The sequence below is a fragment of the Sceloporus occidentalis genome, unplaced genomic scaffold, assembly GCF_023333645.1.
Source record: "Sceloporus occidentalis isolate IW3139 unplaced genomic scaffold, rSceOcc1.0.p SCAF_79, whole genome shotgun sequence".
Lineage (NCBI taxonomy): Eukaryota > Metazoa > Chordata > Lepidosauria > Squamata > Phrynosomatidae > Sceloporus > Sceloporus occidentalis.
This window is the reverse complement of record NW_028317059.1, coordinates 2274893-2291832: the sequence shown is the minus strand read 5'-3', so window position 1 is coordinate 2291832 and position 16940 is coordinate 2274893. Positions and strand designations below refer to the sequence as shown.

Below are 16940 nucleotides of genomic sequence, written 5' to 3'. Positions count from 1 at the left end.
AATCCCTTTGTCACCGTACATGTCACGTCACCCACACATCTCACATTGTACACTTCAAACAAACAGGCTTTAAAGGAACAAAAAGAAAATACACATTCTCCTACGGAATATATTACAATTTTATCATAAAAATACTTTGCTGACCAAAGTTAAGAAAACAAAATAGATCTCCCCAGCCTTCCCCCCCAAATACATCCGTGTAAAAAAAAAAAGGAAAAAAATGAACACACAATGTGTTATTAAAAAAAAAGATTTTTTCACAGGGCATTTTTTTTCATTTTTTTATATATAAAACTAATATTAAGAGCTTTTTTATACCAAAAAAATGTCCATCTTGGAGTTGGGATCATGAGCGCAGAAGCATAAAGGAAGAAGTGGTGCCTATGGATAAATGTAAGGGTTAATACCCCTATACGATTCTCTGCTGCCTAATACCTTCCTTTAATAACACTCAGGGCTGGTATGTGCTCAGCGTCCTCCAAGAAGGAAAACACCCTGTGTACAAAGGACAAAGACCCCAATGTTTTCATTCGTTCAGGGCTAGAACAATGTCATCTTCCAGGTCGGAGTTATCCGAACTGTCCGCTGTGGAGAGAAATGAAATCATAGAACACTGAAATTACACACACAGGGCATGAAGATGTTAAATTACTTTGGTAGCATCTCTGCTGAAACAACCCAAATGACTTTATGCCCCAATTAAACTTCACTACACGTGACAGCTGATGGTATAATAGGAATACCTGAGCTTTCTATATAATGGTGCTGCAGGATTACTGGGATATCCTACCTAGTAAAACAAACGGGTCAGCAATGCAATTTACTGATGCATTAAGGGTTGGAAATCTGTAGAGTGTTAAGGAATCCATTTTGAGCAGAAGTCCTCAGCATGTGGCTACAAGCTTCATTAAACATTTAATCCACTTCTAGAAACACGCTAAACATATATTCCATGGCTTGCCTGAGAACCAGTGCACATAAATCAGTATTAAAATGATAAAGTTTAAGACGTTTTGGTGAGAGAAAACTTGGAAAATGTAACAGGGCTCTTTTGGCCAAATGTTAGCAAATTGTTGCGACTTATAACAGTCACCAAGTGCCTCCATCTTTAGATGTTAAGGTCTGTAGCCATGCTAAGTGCAGGTATTCCCTACAGACAGCTGTTACTCACAATCTCCCAGTATCAGCTCCACCTCTGGGTCGAAGTCAGAGTCCTCTTCATCACCTTCTTCATCTACATCTACATCCTCGCCATCATCATCGTCTTCATCCTCCAGAAGGTTTGCCAATTCTTCATCGTCAGAAGGAGAAAAATCGTTTTCTCCATCTTCTCCTGCCTGCTCTCCTGCCTCCTCTTGCTCCTCCAGCTCAGCATCCAAAAGGGGACCAAGATCATCAGAGTCATCGTCGTCGTCATCATCATCATCTTCCTCATCTTCCTGCTCCTCTTCCTCCTGAGAGCAAAAGTTTAGTCTTTCAAATTCAAAAGGACTGCAGTACCTGCCTCTCCCGCTTACTAGCCTTGGTTTAATGCTGGCAATTTTACCTCAAGAAGATTGCAGTTTGCTGATTTGGGTCATGATTGTCAAACTTTTTTCTGCCTAAACATTATGGTCCACGTTAAAGAAATGTTAACTCACCTGATCTTCCTCTTCATCCTCATCCTCTGCCAGTCGCTGCCTCCCCACCTCGTACAGGCGGCACACAGTGTCCATATTCAAGGAATCCATTGTACCCTGATTCTATCGCAGGAGCATGGGGAAGATAAACAGTATGGATATGTACAAAACCCAAACCTTCATTTCAAAAAGATGTAAAACCCAAGTGTTTTAGCCCAAATCTTACCTCTATGACTGCCAGGTAACAATCCTTTGTATCTGTGCACAAGTCAAATATGTTGCGCTTCACATCAATGGTGGCTGAGGAGAGACAGAAGCACGCAAGTTAAAGTCATAACGGCGAAAGCAGTTTAATGTGCAACTTATTTATATGAAAAGGATATAGAGGGGGAGGGGGACAAAATCCAACCCCCAAAATTTCACAGACTCACCAATTGGTTTGTAATCTGTAGCATTAAAGGTCCGGAAGGAAGAACCGAATGGGCTCTTCATTCTTTCTTCTAAAAGGTCATCCTCGTCGTCCGCCTGGAGCATGGCTAAAAACAAAAAGGACACACAGGCGTAAAAGGTCCCAAGGAGATAATTTGTAATAATATTAAATGGAGATACCGCACAGACATGAGAGAATAATGAAGAAGGAGAATCACTCACCGCCATACATGACAGTCCCAGTGTTATTGAAGACTAAGCGGCACTGATCCAGAGCAGGCACCGTGTGTAGGAGATGGAAGGTACGTAGGTCCCACTAAAGGAGTGGTTAAGGAAACCGACAAAGCCAAATAATATTTTCAAGTAGACAATAAATCCTTTACTTGTGGTCAATATTAGCACCAAAGTCAACAAATAAAAAAAAAGGGGTAGGGGGCTCAAAATAACCCTTTTCACCCCGATCTTCTACACCGTGCATATCGTCACACAACCTGAAAAGTCAGTATTACACAAGAAACGCCACTCAACGACGTCCAATAACAGCAGCTAGAATCTGCCCCAAGACAGATTTATCTACATGAAGGATACAATCTCAGTATTTATGATAACTTCAAGGCCATTGGGGTGGAAGACGCCACTGATGTTCATATTGAACTTGTCAAACTTGTGGATGGCTTGGGTAGAGCGCACATCCCACAGAACGCCATCGTTCAGTACCAAGTCATCTGTGGGGTTGAAGGTGGCACAATTGCGTTTGTAGTTATTTGCCAGATCCGAGTTATACAAAGTCAGCAGCTTCTGCCCCGTCTGGATGTCATAAATCTGCAGGAACCAAATGATGGTCAGAGAGACAGAAATAACGGACAGCGCAGCCATGCTTGTTCATATAATCCGTATTCACTAACAGCGTGTCTTACCAGTAAATTTACTTAAAGAGCTGGTTTAAGAGAACTTACTTGAGCTCAAATATAGGAACATTCACAGCCTAAATGTTTAAATGTTTTATAATTACAGAATTCCTAGAACTGTTGAATGCCCAAACTCTTTCTAGAAGTTATGATTTAATCTGGGTAAAGGTTTGTTTTATGCACATTTGTGGGTTTTGGGGTTTTTTTTGCTGGGGACACTCGCCACGTGGCGTGAAAGCAAGCAATGAAAAATGGAACGGCGTTTTTACAATGCATGTTAACTCTTTATTTTGCAGCAATTAGCTGGAGAATGTATTATATATTATACAGAATGTTATAGAATGTACTCACATGAGCAATGTCCTCTTTGGTGCCTATGACCCGATCCTGGGATAGTTTGCTAAATTCCACATAATGATCCTCATTGAATGAATGCCTGGCAGTAAGACAGCGAGGATGAAAGGAACGAAATATCAGCCAACCACTAAACTCAAACCACTAAACTCAAACCATCCTTGCTTTTCAGCTACTAGCAGCCCCTGAGCCGTCACACTTTACACTTACTTCATATCAAAGACGGATTTCATTCCCCAAAGGGCAGAGAGAGGCTGACTCCAAGTGGCCGCTGTGAGGAGGAGGGTCCCGTCCTAACGAGAGAAGGGATATCAGATGAGGAGAAGAAATGGGGGGGGGGGGGGGGGGGGACAGAAATTGCACAGTTTTATCAGACCCAGAAGCCAAAAGTGGAAATAGTAGCAGAGACAGCCATGTGATAGACGTGAAGAGCAGAAAGAAAAAGGAAGAGCCAACACGTTCCGAGGAACACACAGCACATAACGAAAGTGGAACAGCAATACTAAATAGCTACACAGCTCCTTACCCTGGATGGTTCCAGGTGTGTTATGGCAGAATTGTGGCAATTATAGCTGGCCTCCTCTTGCCCACTGAACACATTGTACAGTTTAAGCTGCCCCGTGCATGTGCCCAACATCAGGAATCGTTCTCTGGCAGAAAACGCGCAACACGTAAAGCCACTCTCATCCTCGTTGGATTCCCGGAACACAGATATCGGACGGAACCTAAAAGGGGAAAGGATGTTTTATTAGTACATCACGGGCTCCCTTTAAAATAATTGAGCATTTTTTAACGTTAAAAAAGTATATCAAAGTATCTGCTAATTTAACCCTCACCTGCTGAAAATAAGATGGCGGTCAAAGCAACCCCCATCCACTCCACCATATTTGGGAAAGGCAGCGCGGCGGGTCATTCGAGAAGTGCAGTTAATAGGTGCTTGTCTGCATTGCTTGGGCTCAGGGCACTGGTGGGGACTGAAGAGCGAGAAAGGGGGGCAGATGGCAACGGGGTTCTTGCAGCGAGCATGTTGTTCCCGCAGATATTCGGTCATGATGCTGTCCAGGGTAGGTGGTGATGGGGCATGCCGCTCCAGCTGCTTCTTGAAAGCTGGACTCTGACTATAGGCACCATGATCAGACTTCTGTCTCAATACACGCGCTCGTTTGCCATTGCAGGGTGACTGACGCTCTCTAACAAAGCTGATGCGGCCAATGACCGGGGAGCCCGAAGGAACAGGGGCAGGTGAAGCCAAACAAGGTGGCAGTGGAGGTCTAGCAGGTGGATGAGCGCACAGGGAAGTGCCAGAGAGACGACCAGGTATGCGTGGGGTGCGTGGAAGAGAAACCGGTGAAGAGGTGGACGGCTGAGCGGCAACAGCTGGCAGAAAAGACGTGGTATGAGAAGCGGCAGTCATGGGAAGGTCAGCTTCGCGAGTTAGCGTGGTAGCAGTTTCATGTAGACCCTTGGACACCAAGTGATTTCGTATCAGCAACAGCAGTTCCTTCTCTGGAAAGGTAATGCGAGACTGCGCCACCACATCTGCCTTTTGCAGCCGTGCCAAGGACACATCACTTCCCATAAGCAATGGTTTGCCAGACACTCGTTCAATCAACTCCGCGGCAAACTTACAGAAGCGAACATGATCACTGCGCTTGTCCTGAAGTAGGGGCTCCTTCATCAACTGCTGGATTTGGCCACTGCTGAAAAGGGGAAGCTTGCTAATTATTTGCCGCACAGCACTGCTACGGCTAATACCAACCAGGGCCTTGCAGGCCAATGCCCGAATTTGATCAGCATCTGTAATGGGCATCTTGACTGAAAGGAGAGACAGAAGGACTTTGATGCCATTGTTGGCCTGAACAACATTCCACATCTTAGCAAGCGTGGACTCCCCGCCGACTCCTCTTCCATGCTGAAAGGGAGAGCAAGCCAAGGTCCGGCGGCGAGGCGTGCCGGAAACATACTTGCCAATGCTGGAGATTCGGGATTCAGGACCACAAACACAATTAATGATAATCTGTAGTGCAGATTTCTGGATTTCTGCATCGTGTGTGAAAAACTCTCCTTCGGCAACACCCAGAACAATGCTCATTCCTAAAAGAGAGATGAGATTACGTTCTAGGACAGCTCTTCATTTTAAGCAATGACTTCTATATAAAGGAAGAATTCATGCGGCCGAAGCTCTTTTCCTGCTTACCTACAGTTGAGACTGTGGATCCAGACTCATCCAACACATCTACAGATTCCGCCAGCTGCAGCTGAATCTTGGGCACTACTGTGAGGATAGCAATAACGTCCAGAGCATAGCGAACGGTGTCGTTCCTGTGTATGGGGGAGAGGTTAAAGAAGACAGATCTTGGTGAATCACCTAGGGTCTGATACACAGAAACAGACTTGGATGGCAGATAAGCGCCTTATCCTGCCTGCCCGTATTTTCAGATTAACTCTTACATGATCTTTGTCCAAGATGAAGTAAAGTTGTCCACTGTCCCGGGGCCCAAGAGCTATGGATGATTTCTATCCTGATAGTATGCCTAATTTTTTTTACAATGGCTACAGAAGCTTCATGCTTAAAGGATATGGAGAAGGATGCAGAATATTCTGCTGATGGAGGCAGCTGGCGCTACTTATAATTTATAGCAACTTTTTTCCTAACATGTTTGCTAAGGGGAATCCTAGTGAAAGCTGTACTATTATCTAAGCCGGTATATTTAACTCAGAGCAATAGTTTAAACAACTTTCCCCTTGCCAACGTCTCACTCAGTACTCACCGAGCATAATATGTCTTCCAGCTGCAGGCGATGGAGATGAGCTGCAGAAGGAGCTGCACACAGGAAAGCTTAAGGAAAACCTCAGCAGGCTCCCAGTACAACTGAGATGGGCCAAACTCTATCAGGTACTCCATCATCTCCACAATTTGATCTCTTGTGTATGTGCATGCCTTGGGTCGTGAAAAGGGGACAATAATTAACTTTGCATCGATTAAGTAAAAGCATCGGTTAAGGTTATAGCAAAAAACAATTGGCCCTAACTCATTACAGCCTGAACTCCCGGATGGAGTTTTTAACACCGTGAAACTCTGGTTTGCTACCCAACATAAAGACTGGTAGATTAAAAGGATAATGCTTAACGGGCTACATTTGAGACAATCCTACACTACTGGAGACATTAAAAACACATATACAACACAAAGGAAGGAATGACTGTATGGCTACATCTAAGGGGAAGGCTTCGGGGCATCTTAAATGCAGACCAGCAACCTTTGCATACAATAATTAAAGGGGTAAAGCGTCAAACACGAAGAACAGAATGTAATTCTTCTGGGTGAACATAGTTTAAGGAAGCAGCCTGAGGCGCATTGCATTCGGACAAGAAAAAAATCTTCATGATCACTTGTTACACTACAAGAAAAAAACATTATGTATAAAGTTAACTAAATCTTATATTAGAAACTGAAACGGTTTTCAAATCCTAACCTTATAAGGGGGTGGAGGGTGTATAAGTAGTCCCCCCTCCGTACGTTGCAATGATTGTTTTACTTGTTCCACTTTGATGGCGAGATGTGCCTCGAAATATCTGCGCAGAGCCATGCAGGTATGCTTCCCGGTCTGACGACTTGCAAAAATCTCATCATCACTCAGCAGGGCGCCCTGGTCTTCCAAGTTTAGTATTTCCAGGGTACTTATCTGGAAAAAGAGAAGAGGTACGAGAATGAGATGGAATAGTGAGACAGAAGGATATACCAGACACACACAATTAACTATATAACCCTATCCTAGAACACGCACCAGACCTTATCCTCGAAGCTGAGTTTTTCTCGTGCCTCAATAAACCCCGTTAAACATCACACATGACTAGGACTTGCCAAATGGTCTCCTCCTTACCAAGTTAACAAGTCGCCGCAGTCCATCTTGGCTGTCAAAGAGCTCCAGCACAGCGCGGAATGAGAAGCTGATGGAGAAGAACATGGTGGCGTGGCAGCAGCCTGAAGCGTGGGAGCACTCCATAAGCCAGAGAGTATAGTTCACTACATCTGCCAGAACCTTGTGCGGTATCATGCACACCTATCAGATACCCAAAAGGAGTGCACATGAGTCACTGTGTATGAATAAGCAAGTAAGGTCTGCATATTGAAATACCAGTTCATGCCATTATAACAGTAATAACATGCCATTTTTTTTTTTTACATACAGGTTACAGTATCAGTCTTTTGTTTTAAAATCCAATTTAGAGATAATCCTCTTGATGGTACACACTTTGCTGAACAGCCATTAATTGGAAAGTATTATAAAAGACAAATGGATGCAACACGAGTCACCTAAGTAAAATTGGCTTTTTTCATATGAGAAAGTTATTGTATTGAATTGTAAAAGATCTGTCAACTTCATTCCATAGCAGCAAACAAAAAAAAAAGGCAGACACAAATGCAACTTACCCTTTCCATGGCATCCTGGTTATAGGATAGGTAGTAAAGACACATTGAAACCCCAGTAGCTGCCATTGAAGGACGAGGGATCTCTAGCAATTTCTGAACACCTCCGTGTGCTACAAACTCTGCAGCAAACTTGTTGTGGAGGAGAAGAGATGCCAAGTGCTGTTTAGGAAAAAAAAAAAGGGGGAAATAAAAAAAATTGAGAACTAGAGAAGAAGCAAGAATTATTATGAAGAGAGACACAGACACAGCTGTGAAAAATGTTTAAGGTAAGAATACTTTCAAAAATAGACATGTTAATAGTTTATTTTTATTATTCCACAAAATGCAAAGTGAGCGAACAGAAGAAAAATCTAAATCAAACCAATTTTTGATTTCGATTTTTTACTAAATTTACTACCAAAGTACACCTGCACACAGCCAGGGACTTTGTAGGCACACAGGTGAGGTTGCTGAAGACATTATGTCAAAAGCCATACACCATGGCAAGACACAGTACAGCAACAAGACAGTTACACTTCATCAGCCAGATTTCTCCCAGGCAGACAGAGGTTTCCAGATGTTCTGTAAAAACTCTTTTGAAGAAGCACAAAGAAACAGGCAATGCTGAGTACCATAGACACAGTGGTTGGCCAAGGAAACAATGCAGCAGATGAAAGACATCATGGTTGCTTCCCTTTGGAATTGTGTCATCAGCTCAGCATTGGCAGAAAAGAGCGGGACCCCGGTACACCAATCTACTATCTGTAGAAGTCTGGTCAGAAGTGGTCTGTAAGGCAGGCAAAAAGCCATTCCTCTGACAAAAACAAAGAAAACACAGGAACTGGGACGGAGGCAGAAAATGGCGGCAGGTGCTCAGAGTCAAAATGTGAAATGTTTAGCTGTAGCAGGATGCAGTTTGTCTGTCGAAGGCATGAGGAGTAGTACAAAAAGTGAGTGTTTGCAGGAAACAATTAAGCACGGTGGAGGTTCCTTGTAAATTTGGCCCTGTATTTCTGCAAATGGAATTGGGGATTCGGTCAGAATTATCACTGAAAGTACAGGCAGATACTTACCCATCAGGCAATATCATCAATGGGGCATCTGATTTATTCTGCAGCATGACAACGACCCAAAATAGACAGCCAAAGTCATTAATAATTATCTTCAGCCTAAAGAACAAGGAGCCCTGGAAAAAATGGTTTGGCTCCCACATAGTACTGATCTCAACATCAAGTCTGTCTGGGATTATATGAAGATAGAGAATCAACTGAGGCGCTTAAATCCACTGAATAACTGCAGCTCGTTCTGCAAGATGTTTGGAATAACCTACCTGTCGAGTTGCTGTCGAGTGTACCTAGAATCGGTAACACCAAATATTGATCCGATTTAGATTTATGTTCTTTTCACACAGGTTGAGTCACTTAACTTAAAATCATTTTTTTTTTTCTTCAGACAAGGGCTACTCATGCCTGGGGGGTGGGGGCAGGGTATTTGCAGAAAAGCTAATGTTGCTGGTGTCTGACCTCTCCTGTAGCCTGTAGAGTATTGCCCTGTCTCCTCTTTGGCGTCATTGCAGCGCCGGCACCCCGGAGCCGTTATCTGAAATTATGTGTTATGTGAAATACTTCTGGTCCTAAGTATTTTGGATAAGGAACACTCAACCTGAATTAACATGTCTGTTTTTGAACGCATTCTTACTTTACAGCATTTACAGTACTGTATATCTGCAAGTTCATCTTCCCACCACTTTACCTTGAGTGCCTCAAACGTGAGCAGTACATCTTGTGTCCGTTTCAGGTCAATGTAGTACATCATCAGCCCCCAGGAACCCAGCTGCATAAAGATGGGGAGCAACTGCAATAGACGGAAAATGACAGGCAATGATCATAGCACTTTGTTATATTCTTATCAAAAGTAAATATTTCAGGAATTTAAATGCCTTCGCTGAGCCCCTCTACTTTCTTACCTCCTGGTACTCTCCCAGCGGGGTGAGGTACTGCAATATCAGCCTCTGTTCTATGGCTGGAGTAAGAGGATACAGGCTGTAATTGGTGCCAATGACCCACAGAGACATCTCTGACCAGCTGCTGTTTGACAATTCACTTGGTGCTCGCTCAGGCTCCGAGAAAGAAAGCTTCTGTTTCACCTTGCGTTGTGCATCAGGATCCACTTTTGCTTTTTTTCGGGGAACAGGCCCACCAGAGTTCACCAGGACCTCTGAGCCAGGACTAGTTTCCAACTGGAAGGACAGGTCAATCTGTTCATCTTTTGGACCAGTATCCAGCGGTGTGTCTCCATAATCCATGTCCACTGCCTCCTCATCAAGCGGGAGTAGAGGCTCATTAACGGGCCGGCGGGGATTTATACGCTTCACTTCTTGCTTACAGTTGGTGTCCTGAGACTGTAGCTCCTGCAGCCTCCGCAGCACTAGGGCCACCTAAAATATATACGTTTAGTGCACAAGAAGGTTTACCCAGAGGACACATTGCACAAGTTATACAGCCCATAAATACTCTGCTTGGAGACTGCGCTCAAAATTTCTTTCATGCTTTTTTATATTCATGCTTATTTTTCAATCAGAATTGGACAAACTTTTTTTGGTTTTTCTAAATGCCTCACATTTCTGGAGACTATACAGAAAACATTCTAATAAATGATCATTTTAACGTTATGTCCTTATCAAGAGGACACAGGTACCTTACCTGGTACCTGTGTACAAGTGTTGCAAGGACTGACTGTTAGTCTTTATGGTGGTCTGTACCTGATCAACCATTCCCCCTATATGAAGTTCAGGTTGTCATCAAGGTTCAATAATTGACATTATTTCTACATTATTACAAAGTCCATCAGTGTGTAAAAGGACATCATTGTGCCCTTACAGAAGGGGCAGTTTCAAGTTTCTGCAAGAACAGCTGAAAAAGACACCGGGACCGCAGTGGCAAAGAAAAGACACTCCTAAAAGAACGAATGGTCTAGAGTAGCGTGCATAGCAAGTTTTACGTCACCATCACTAATGTTCATAATTGAATCATGTATTTATACAGCCACTAACAATGACTCAAGTAATAGAAAAGCAAAACATTGCATAAACATTTCATTTCTAGTAATCTCCATACACTTCCATGACAACAGCACATTTAGGGTCTGTTGGGTCCAACTCCTAAACCTTGACTGTGGGAGTTAATGTGTTGGCGGCATGCGAAGGATCAATTACATTAAGATAATGATGGCTGTTGGGAAATTATATATATCATAACTACAACCCCCCCCATATAAAAATGGGGGTAGGTGCTTTATTCCACTTTAAAGTTGCTGTCCCCTTTGAGTTGTTACCTCATTAAACTTAATGTTAATACATGCACAGTGTATTCACTGGAGAAACAGATATGCAATGCAATCTTGTGTGTGGCAGTACACCCGTATCGGCCATATAATGGATACAACAGCCGCACAAGAATCTTAGTAAAATAAATAAAATTAAATTGAAGGTAATCTGATTTCAGACTTGGTGTTTCGAGTCGTTCGTAAACAAAAAAAAAATTGGAACATTTCAGCACAACTACAGTGTGAAGCCATTCTAACCATTTTTGAATTCTCATCCCTGTAGTTGGCTGCAATATCCTGATTCTCCATGGCTCCGCCAAGCAGACCAATAGCGTAGGTACGGAGGGGTTGCTCTGCTTCTCGAGACCACTTGAAGAGATTCTCCACAATGCCTTCCTATTATCAATACATAAAAAAGAATTACTATTCATTATGATCACTAATTTGCAAAAGGAGCAGTACTGGTATTTCACAAAGTGGCAAGATCAACAAATATTTACACAAGCGATCAATGAAAAGATTACTGTTACTATTTAAATGAACCCTATAAACAAAATGTAACTATCTTCATTAAGTAAATTCTGGAGTTGTGACTATAACGTAAATCACTGTGATATGAAACAGAGTTAGCCATAGCAGGAACCTTCCACAGTTGAGATGTACAGGCCTATCTGAGCCTTTCAAAACACCTAAAGGGACACTAGAGCCATCATATGCACTTGGCTATGACGTATCATAACGCCTATGATAGGTGTGTGGTGCACTTAAATGTGTGTGGGGTCAATTTTTTCCCCAACGCCAAGGTAAATGTCCTGCAGGAGATGTATTCAGCCGAATACATCTCTCTGCACATGATGCACATGGCTCCAGTGCTAGCTCAGCTGAACGCTGCATGCAGGGGTGTCTTTAGATCGTATATGTAAAGATTTATTTACTAACTGGCAGCCTCAAGCAACCAATTGGTGGCAAGAAATGTCAGATCACGGAGGAAGAATTAAGATTCTGCAGAAAATTCTGTGTCAGTTAAGTTCTTTTTTTATCCAGAACGGGTGCCTTATAAAAACATCAGCTGCAACAAGTAGCTGGAATCTCACCTTTTCTTGGAACACAACAGCAGTCTCTAGCCCCGGCATGATGTCCAGCAGAAGGCGGCAAGCTGCCGTGTTTAGAGGTGGCTCTCTGCTCGTCATGACGTAAGCGTTCACGAGCTAATAAGAATGGAGAGCGTTAAACACAAGAGCTGAGGACAACAGTAGAAAAAGATAAAGAAAAAAGCTCAAGACACTTAAAATCACAGATCACTCATGAGACAAACAAATGGAGTGCATGACATACTGCGTTCATGAAGTCATCGTTTTTGAAGAGGATGCGCAGGAGATGTCCTAACATGCACTCTGGATTTGCACGGCCTAAGAGAAAAATAGTTGTGAGTGGAAATAAAGGCAACACATAAGGATAGTAATAAAGGGGTTACTGGTCACCATAGGAGCAAACAAGCATTTGCTTAAACAAATGTCACTGCCTCACCGGGATGTCTATCATCAAAGGGATCAGGATCTCCCTTGCGATATTCCTCTGTTTCTTTCTCAATCAGTTCAGACATTCTAAGGGTGGAGAGATGCACAGAGAGGTCAGTCTATCCGATGACAATTCCTGACACATGAACGTGCACACAAACATAAGCCCTTTGCCATCAAGTTTTGTATCTCTACTGTGACGTTGGTGGAGGGTCTCACCTGGTTAGGATGGGCACCATATCCTTGCCGCTTCCATGCCCATTTTCCCACTGCTCCAGCAGGGCTGTTAACTCTGACTTGGAGTCCACATAAGTCCCGCTAGCAGCCATAGCTAAAACAAAGGATAAAGATTTCATAAAGATCTTAAAAGGAATCTGTTTCTATGAAAATAGTCTCAGTTTACATTATTTCATTTTACACAGACGTGTGAGCACAAAATCATAATTTTAAAATGAAAACCCCTAACAAGTCCACTGTGCAGACTACACATGCTACACGCAATGCCACTAATTACCTCTAGAGGGAGGCAGAGAGACAGACAGAGGGAGGGGGCACAGGGTGACGAGGGAGGCCACCTGCAAGGGGAAAACCGATGATTGCGTAACTCTTCTTGACCAATTACCGCCGATAGACATCTGAGCACGTGCTGCACATGCGGACAGCTTCTTAAACTGTTTATGGAGGAAGAAACCTACACAAATTAGTCAAATCAGCAGGAGCGTCGCCTACTGCCAGACAGGGAAAGATTCAGCGATCCAAGGGCCAACTGAAAATACATGGCTAACTTTGCCTGCTCATCTTACAATATCACAAAAAAAATTCAGTAATTTGGTTCTTATGAACACTACAAGTATGATGGAGAAAAAAAAAAGCATGTAAAGAAACTAGAGAAGCAGTTTTTCACAAAGTGTATTTTTCCCACATTACAGCCATAAAGATGGCCCAAGATGACAGTTTTCTGGGATAAAGGTTGCCTTTACAACTATTGTTACAAAGACATTTTCGAATATACAAGGCCTCTCACGCAACACAGAAGTTAAACACTATGGGAACGCTGCAGAGTATACAGATGCCATCATTCTCTGTTCATACCCCACATACAGAGTGATGAGAAGAGTTTGAGGGATCTGCACCAATCAGCAGGCAGCACGCTACGTGTCAAAGCTTACAGAAATAGGCTTGCGTTAGGCCGGTCATCTTACATTACGCGACAAAGGGGTTAAAGAATAAGATGAGACTTTTCCAACCCTTTACACAGTATTTCTATTCCATTATTAGTATTTACTGTTTTATATAGCACCATCATATTCCGTAGCACTGTACAATGGGAAGACATGACATAACGTAGTGTATAACATAATATGACTTACAGAAAGAACAGGTGAGGAGGGCCCCGCTCAAAGAGCTTACAATCTAGAGAGAGTCAGGATGTCTTACACAAGAGGTATGGAGGGAGCAGCTGCACAGTATTGCAGGAGAGGGACTGGGAAAGGTGAGCTAAAGGATTATGGAGGGAAGGGAGATAATGTGAAAGGAGAGCTTGTCTAGTAACTAAATATCTACTTGGACATTTCTCTTATAAACACAGATATGTTTGGTCCGTTTCCAGTCAGTGAAAGTGTGACTGTTATCAACTCACAAACGTACTAAAACTAACATAAAGCTCTCCCAGACTTAAGCCATACGGACCCCGCCACAGCCGAACACATAGCGGTTCAACGTAAACCCTATGGAAAGCTGGCAAGAGGAAGCTGCTTCCAGTAACAGAGCTCCTGCTAGATCGGCACATAACCCGAACCTTTAGGAGAATCCTGCGGGTCAGCTCGTATCCCGTTATACAAAACACCGCGGGAATTAAACTTCACGAGCTACCGAAATATTGCATGTTTCAAAACATTACACAGCTTTTCCAACAGGTGGATTTAAAGTACTTTACAAAAACAAAGAGCCACAAACACAATACGTTTGAAAAATAGTCCATAAGACATAGAAATGCCCACTGTATTGACCCTGAGGAGCTTTAACCGATTGAGTGCCATACCAAACTTTTCCTCTATCTGCACTCTCTGAACATTTCTGTTGCCAGTAACTCATTCGGCATGTTTGTCTTTCTCCTTCTTCTCGGGCTGTCACACAGACACCGCGGTGCCAGTACTTACTTTCACATATATGAGATCTCTGCACCCTGAATAAATGTATAGCAAGTATGCATAGTGGTTGCTAGGCGATAAGGCCATAACCATAAATATGCACACTAATTACATCATACACTTTATGCATCTACCCCATCAGAGTGTATTTACATAAGTTATATAAAAAGAACTATGTACAGGTTGCAGCTTTCACATATCTTTATAAACGTGTTCAACAACACAGAGAGACAATAAAATGTCAGGCCGTATCCATACACATCACAGGACAGTATTCACTGAAGATTTTGTTGTGATCACATATTGAAGAATATTAAAGCCTTTTTACAGTCCATATTGAAGGGTTGGATTTGCCTCTTTCCTGTGAGTGCAATATATCACTTAATCACTAATATTGGAAGTACAATCTACACTATATTGTGTTGTTTTCCATTTTGGTTTTTTCCTATATATGTTCCTGCGCCCCATACATTTTTGGTTTGTTATCACTTTGGAACAACCTGTTTTGTAGGTGTCATTTCAGGTTACCATAACATAAAAGCGCATAAACACAATATAGCTCGCTAATTAAAAAATGATATCCTATGTGTGTGCGCAGTGTTTCTTCCTTATAAAGACCATACCCCAGCCCACACTCCTCTCCTAAAGGGCAAGTAGAGGGGCATCAAGACTATAGCTTCAGAAGCAAATCACCCCCCCCCGTATATAAGTGCATCAGGTGGGGTTTTTTTTTGTTGATTTTTTTTATACTGACCAACCTGACACTTCACGCCGCGAGGACGGACGTCAAAACACCGGCGGCCCAGAGTATCACTTTCAAATTTCCCGCTGGTTTAAATACCCCGTTTCTTCTCTCTGACACATCTACCCCTTCCACCTGCCCCTCACCTTCCATAGCGTGTCTCGGTACCACTCGTGTTACCCACTAGCACGTAAACCCGTGCACTGCGCTCACTTCTCTATAATCCCTCTATTTACCCGGTACACCTCCACCGTGGAAGTTTACTCCCACACCGAGAGGGCACCCACACTCCACATGCCCCCCCCTCCATTGCCGTGTCTCTTTGCTCCATGCCTCTCCCCTGCTTCCCCGTTTGCCACCACACTTTCCGCCTGCCTGTTCTCTCCGAACACTCCCGCTGCCAGTACCTCTTGTCTTGTTTGCCTGTATGTCTCTCTAACTGCGCCTCTCTCTCTCTCTCTTCTCACGCTCTCCCACATCCAGGGCTATGGCGGCGCTTACTTTCTACGTCATAGACCCGCGCGCCCTAGCTTTCCCTCGCGACCAAAGGGTTCATCTACATGCTGATTTATGGGTAATGTAGTTCTCGATGCGACATCCGCCATCTTGTGAGTGGCAAAGCGAGCGTCGTACAGTCAGGGAATATGGTGCAAAAGAGAGAGAGGGAGAAGCAACTCCACTAGTTTCCATGTCTATTGCGCCAATTTCCGTAGTTTGCACACTCACGACCCGTTATGCAGAGCACCGAATTAATATTACAGTTAGCCTTAAATAGATTGAGCAAATGCTGAGATATCCCCTAACTTATCAGATCAGTTATTTTAGGCGTGTGGTTACGACTATAGGCTACTATAGCTACATATTCCAGAAGGATGCCTTTCTTTTAGGGGATGGGGCTATAACAGGGGTGTTCTTTCTGCAGTGGGCCACTTCATCAGAATTGTATACGTGCGCGGGCCACACTCATTTTTCACTGTGAGAAAATATGGCCTTTAATAAAATATGCAGATTAAAATAAAGAAAATGACACAAAACCTTTACTTTTCCTCTCACTGATTTCTGGGCCTAGAAAGTTTTGGGACTACAAATTCAGGATTCTGAATAAGTAAAAATGAAATAGTTCTATTTATTCTAGGGATGCACCAAAATAAAAATTGTGGACTGAAAATTCAGGGTTCATTTAGCCAAAGCCAAAAATGACCCCCCCCCCACCTTTAAAAATAATTTTTAAAAAACCCCACTTTTAATAAAAGTAAGTTCCACACCAAAAATGTACAAAAAGTTTAATAACAATGTTAGTTATATATATATATATATATAACTAACAGAAATCTCAGGCATACCCAGATTCCAGCATGTACTGGTTGCCTGGGCATGATAGGAGTGTGATTGCTGTCAACAATCACATAAAAATGAATATTACTGTACTTTTTTGTTTGGTGTTACTTTTAATAAAACTGGTTAACACACCAAAATTGGACAA

The 16940-nt window shown here is 42.9% G+C and overlaps 1 protein-coding gene across 1 annotated transcript; it reads right to left on the bottom strand.

The window, feature by feature from the left end:
* Nucleotides 1-526: 526 nt before the first annotated feature.
* LOC149285403 (DDB1- and CUL4-associated factor 1-like) lies at nt 527-12590 on the bottom strand. The gene is made up of 21 exons (XM_089495395.1): nt 12576-12590; nt 12143-12256; nt 11307-11444; nt 9691-10161; nt 9477-9578; nt 7746-7904; nt 7195-7374; nt 6787-6996; nt 6082-6251; nt 5508-5632; nt 4147-5404; nt 3837-4035; nt 3521-3603; nt 3308-3392; nt 2637-2870; nt 2271-2364; nt 2051-2155; nt 1846-1919; nt 1641-1742; nt 1172-1454; nt 527-585 (listed from the first exon to the last, which is right to left on the bottom strand). Exons 1-21 carry the CDS (start codon nt 12588-12590, stop codon nt 527-529), a joined length of 4260 nt encoding a protein of 1419 aa, XP_089351521.1.
* Between the last annotated feature and the right edge of the window lie 4350 nt (nt 12591-16940).

Excerpts from the sequence above, each read along its gene's own strand:
- LOC149285403 (XM_089495395.1), bottom strand. Across the intron at positions 11,445-12,142 it reads CTGTTGTGTTCCAAGAAAAG|GAAGGCATTGTGGAGAATCT; the intron begins GTGAGATTCCAG and ends TATTGATAATAG. Across the intron at positions 1,455-1,640 it reads AGGATGAAGAGGAAGATCAG|GAGGAAGAGGAGCAGGAAGA; the intron begins GTGAGTTAACAT and ends TTTTGCTCTCAG.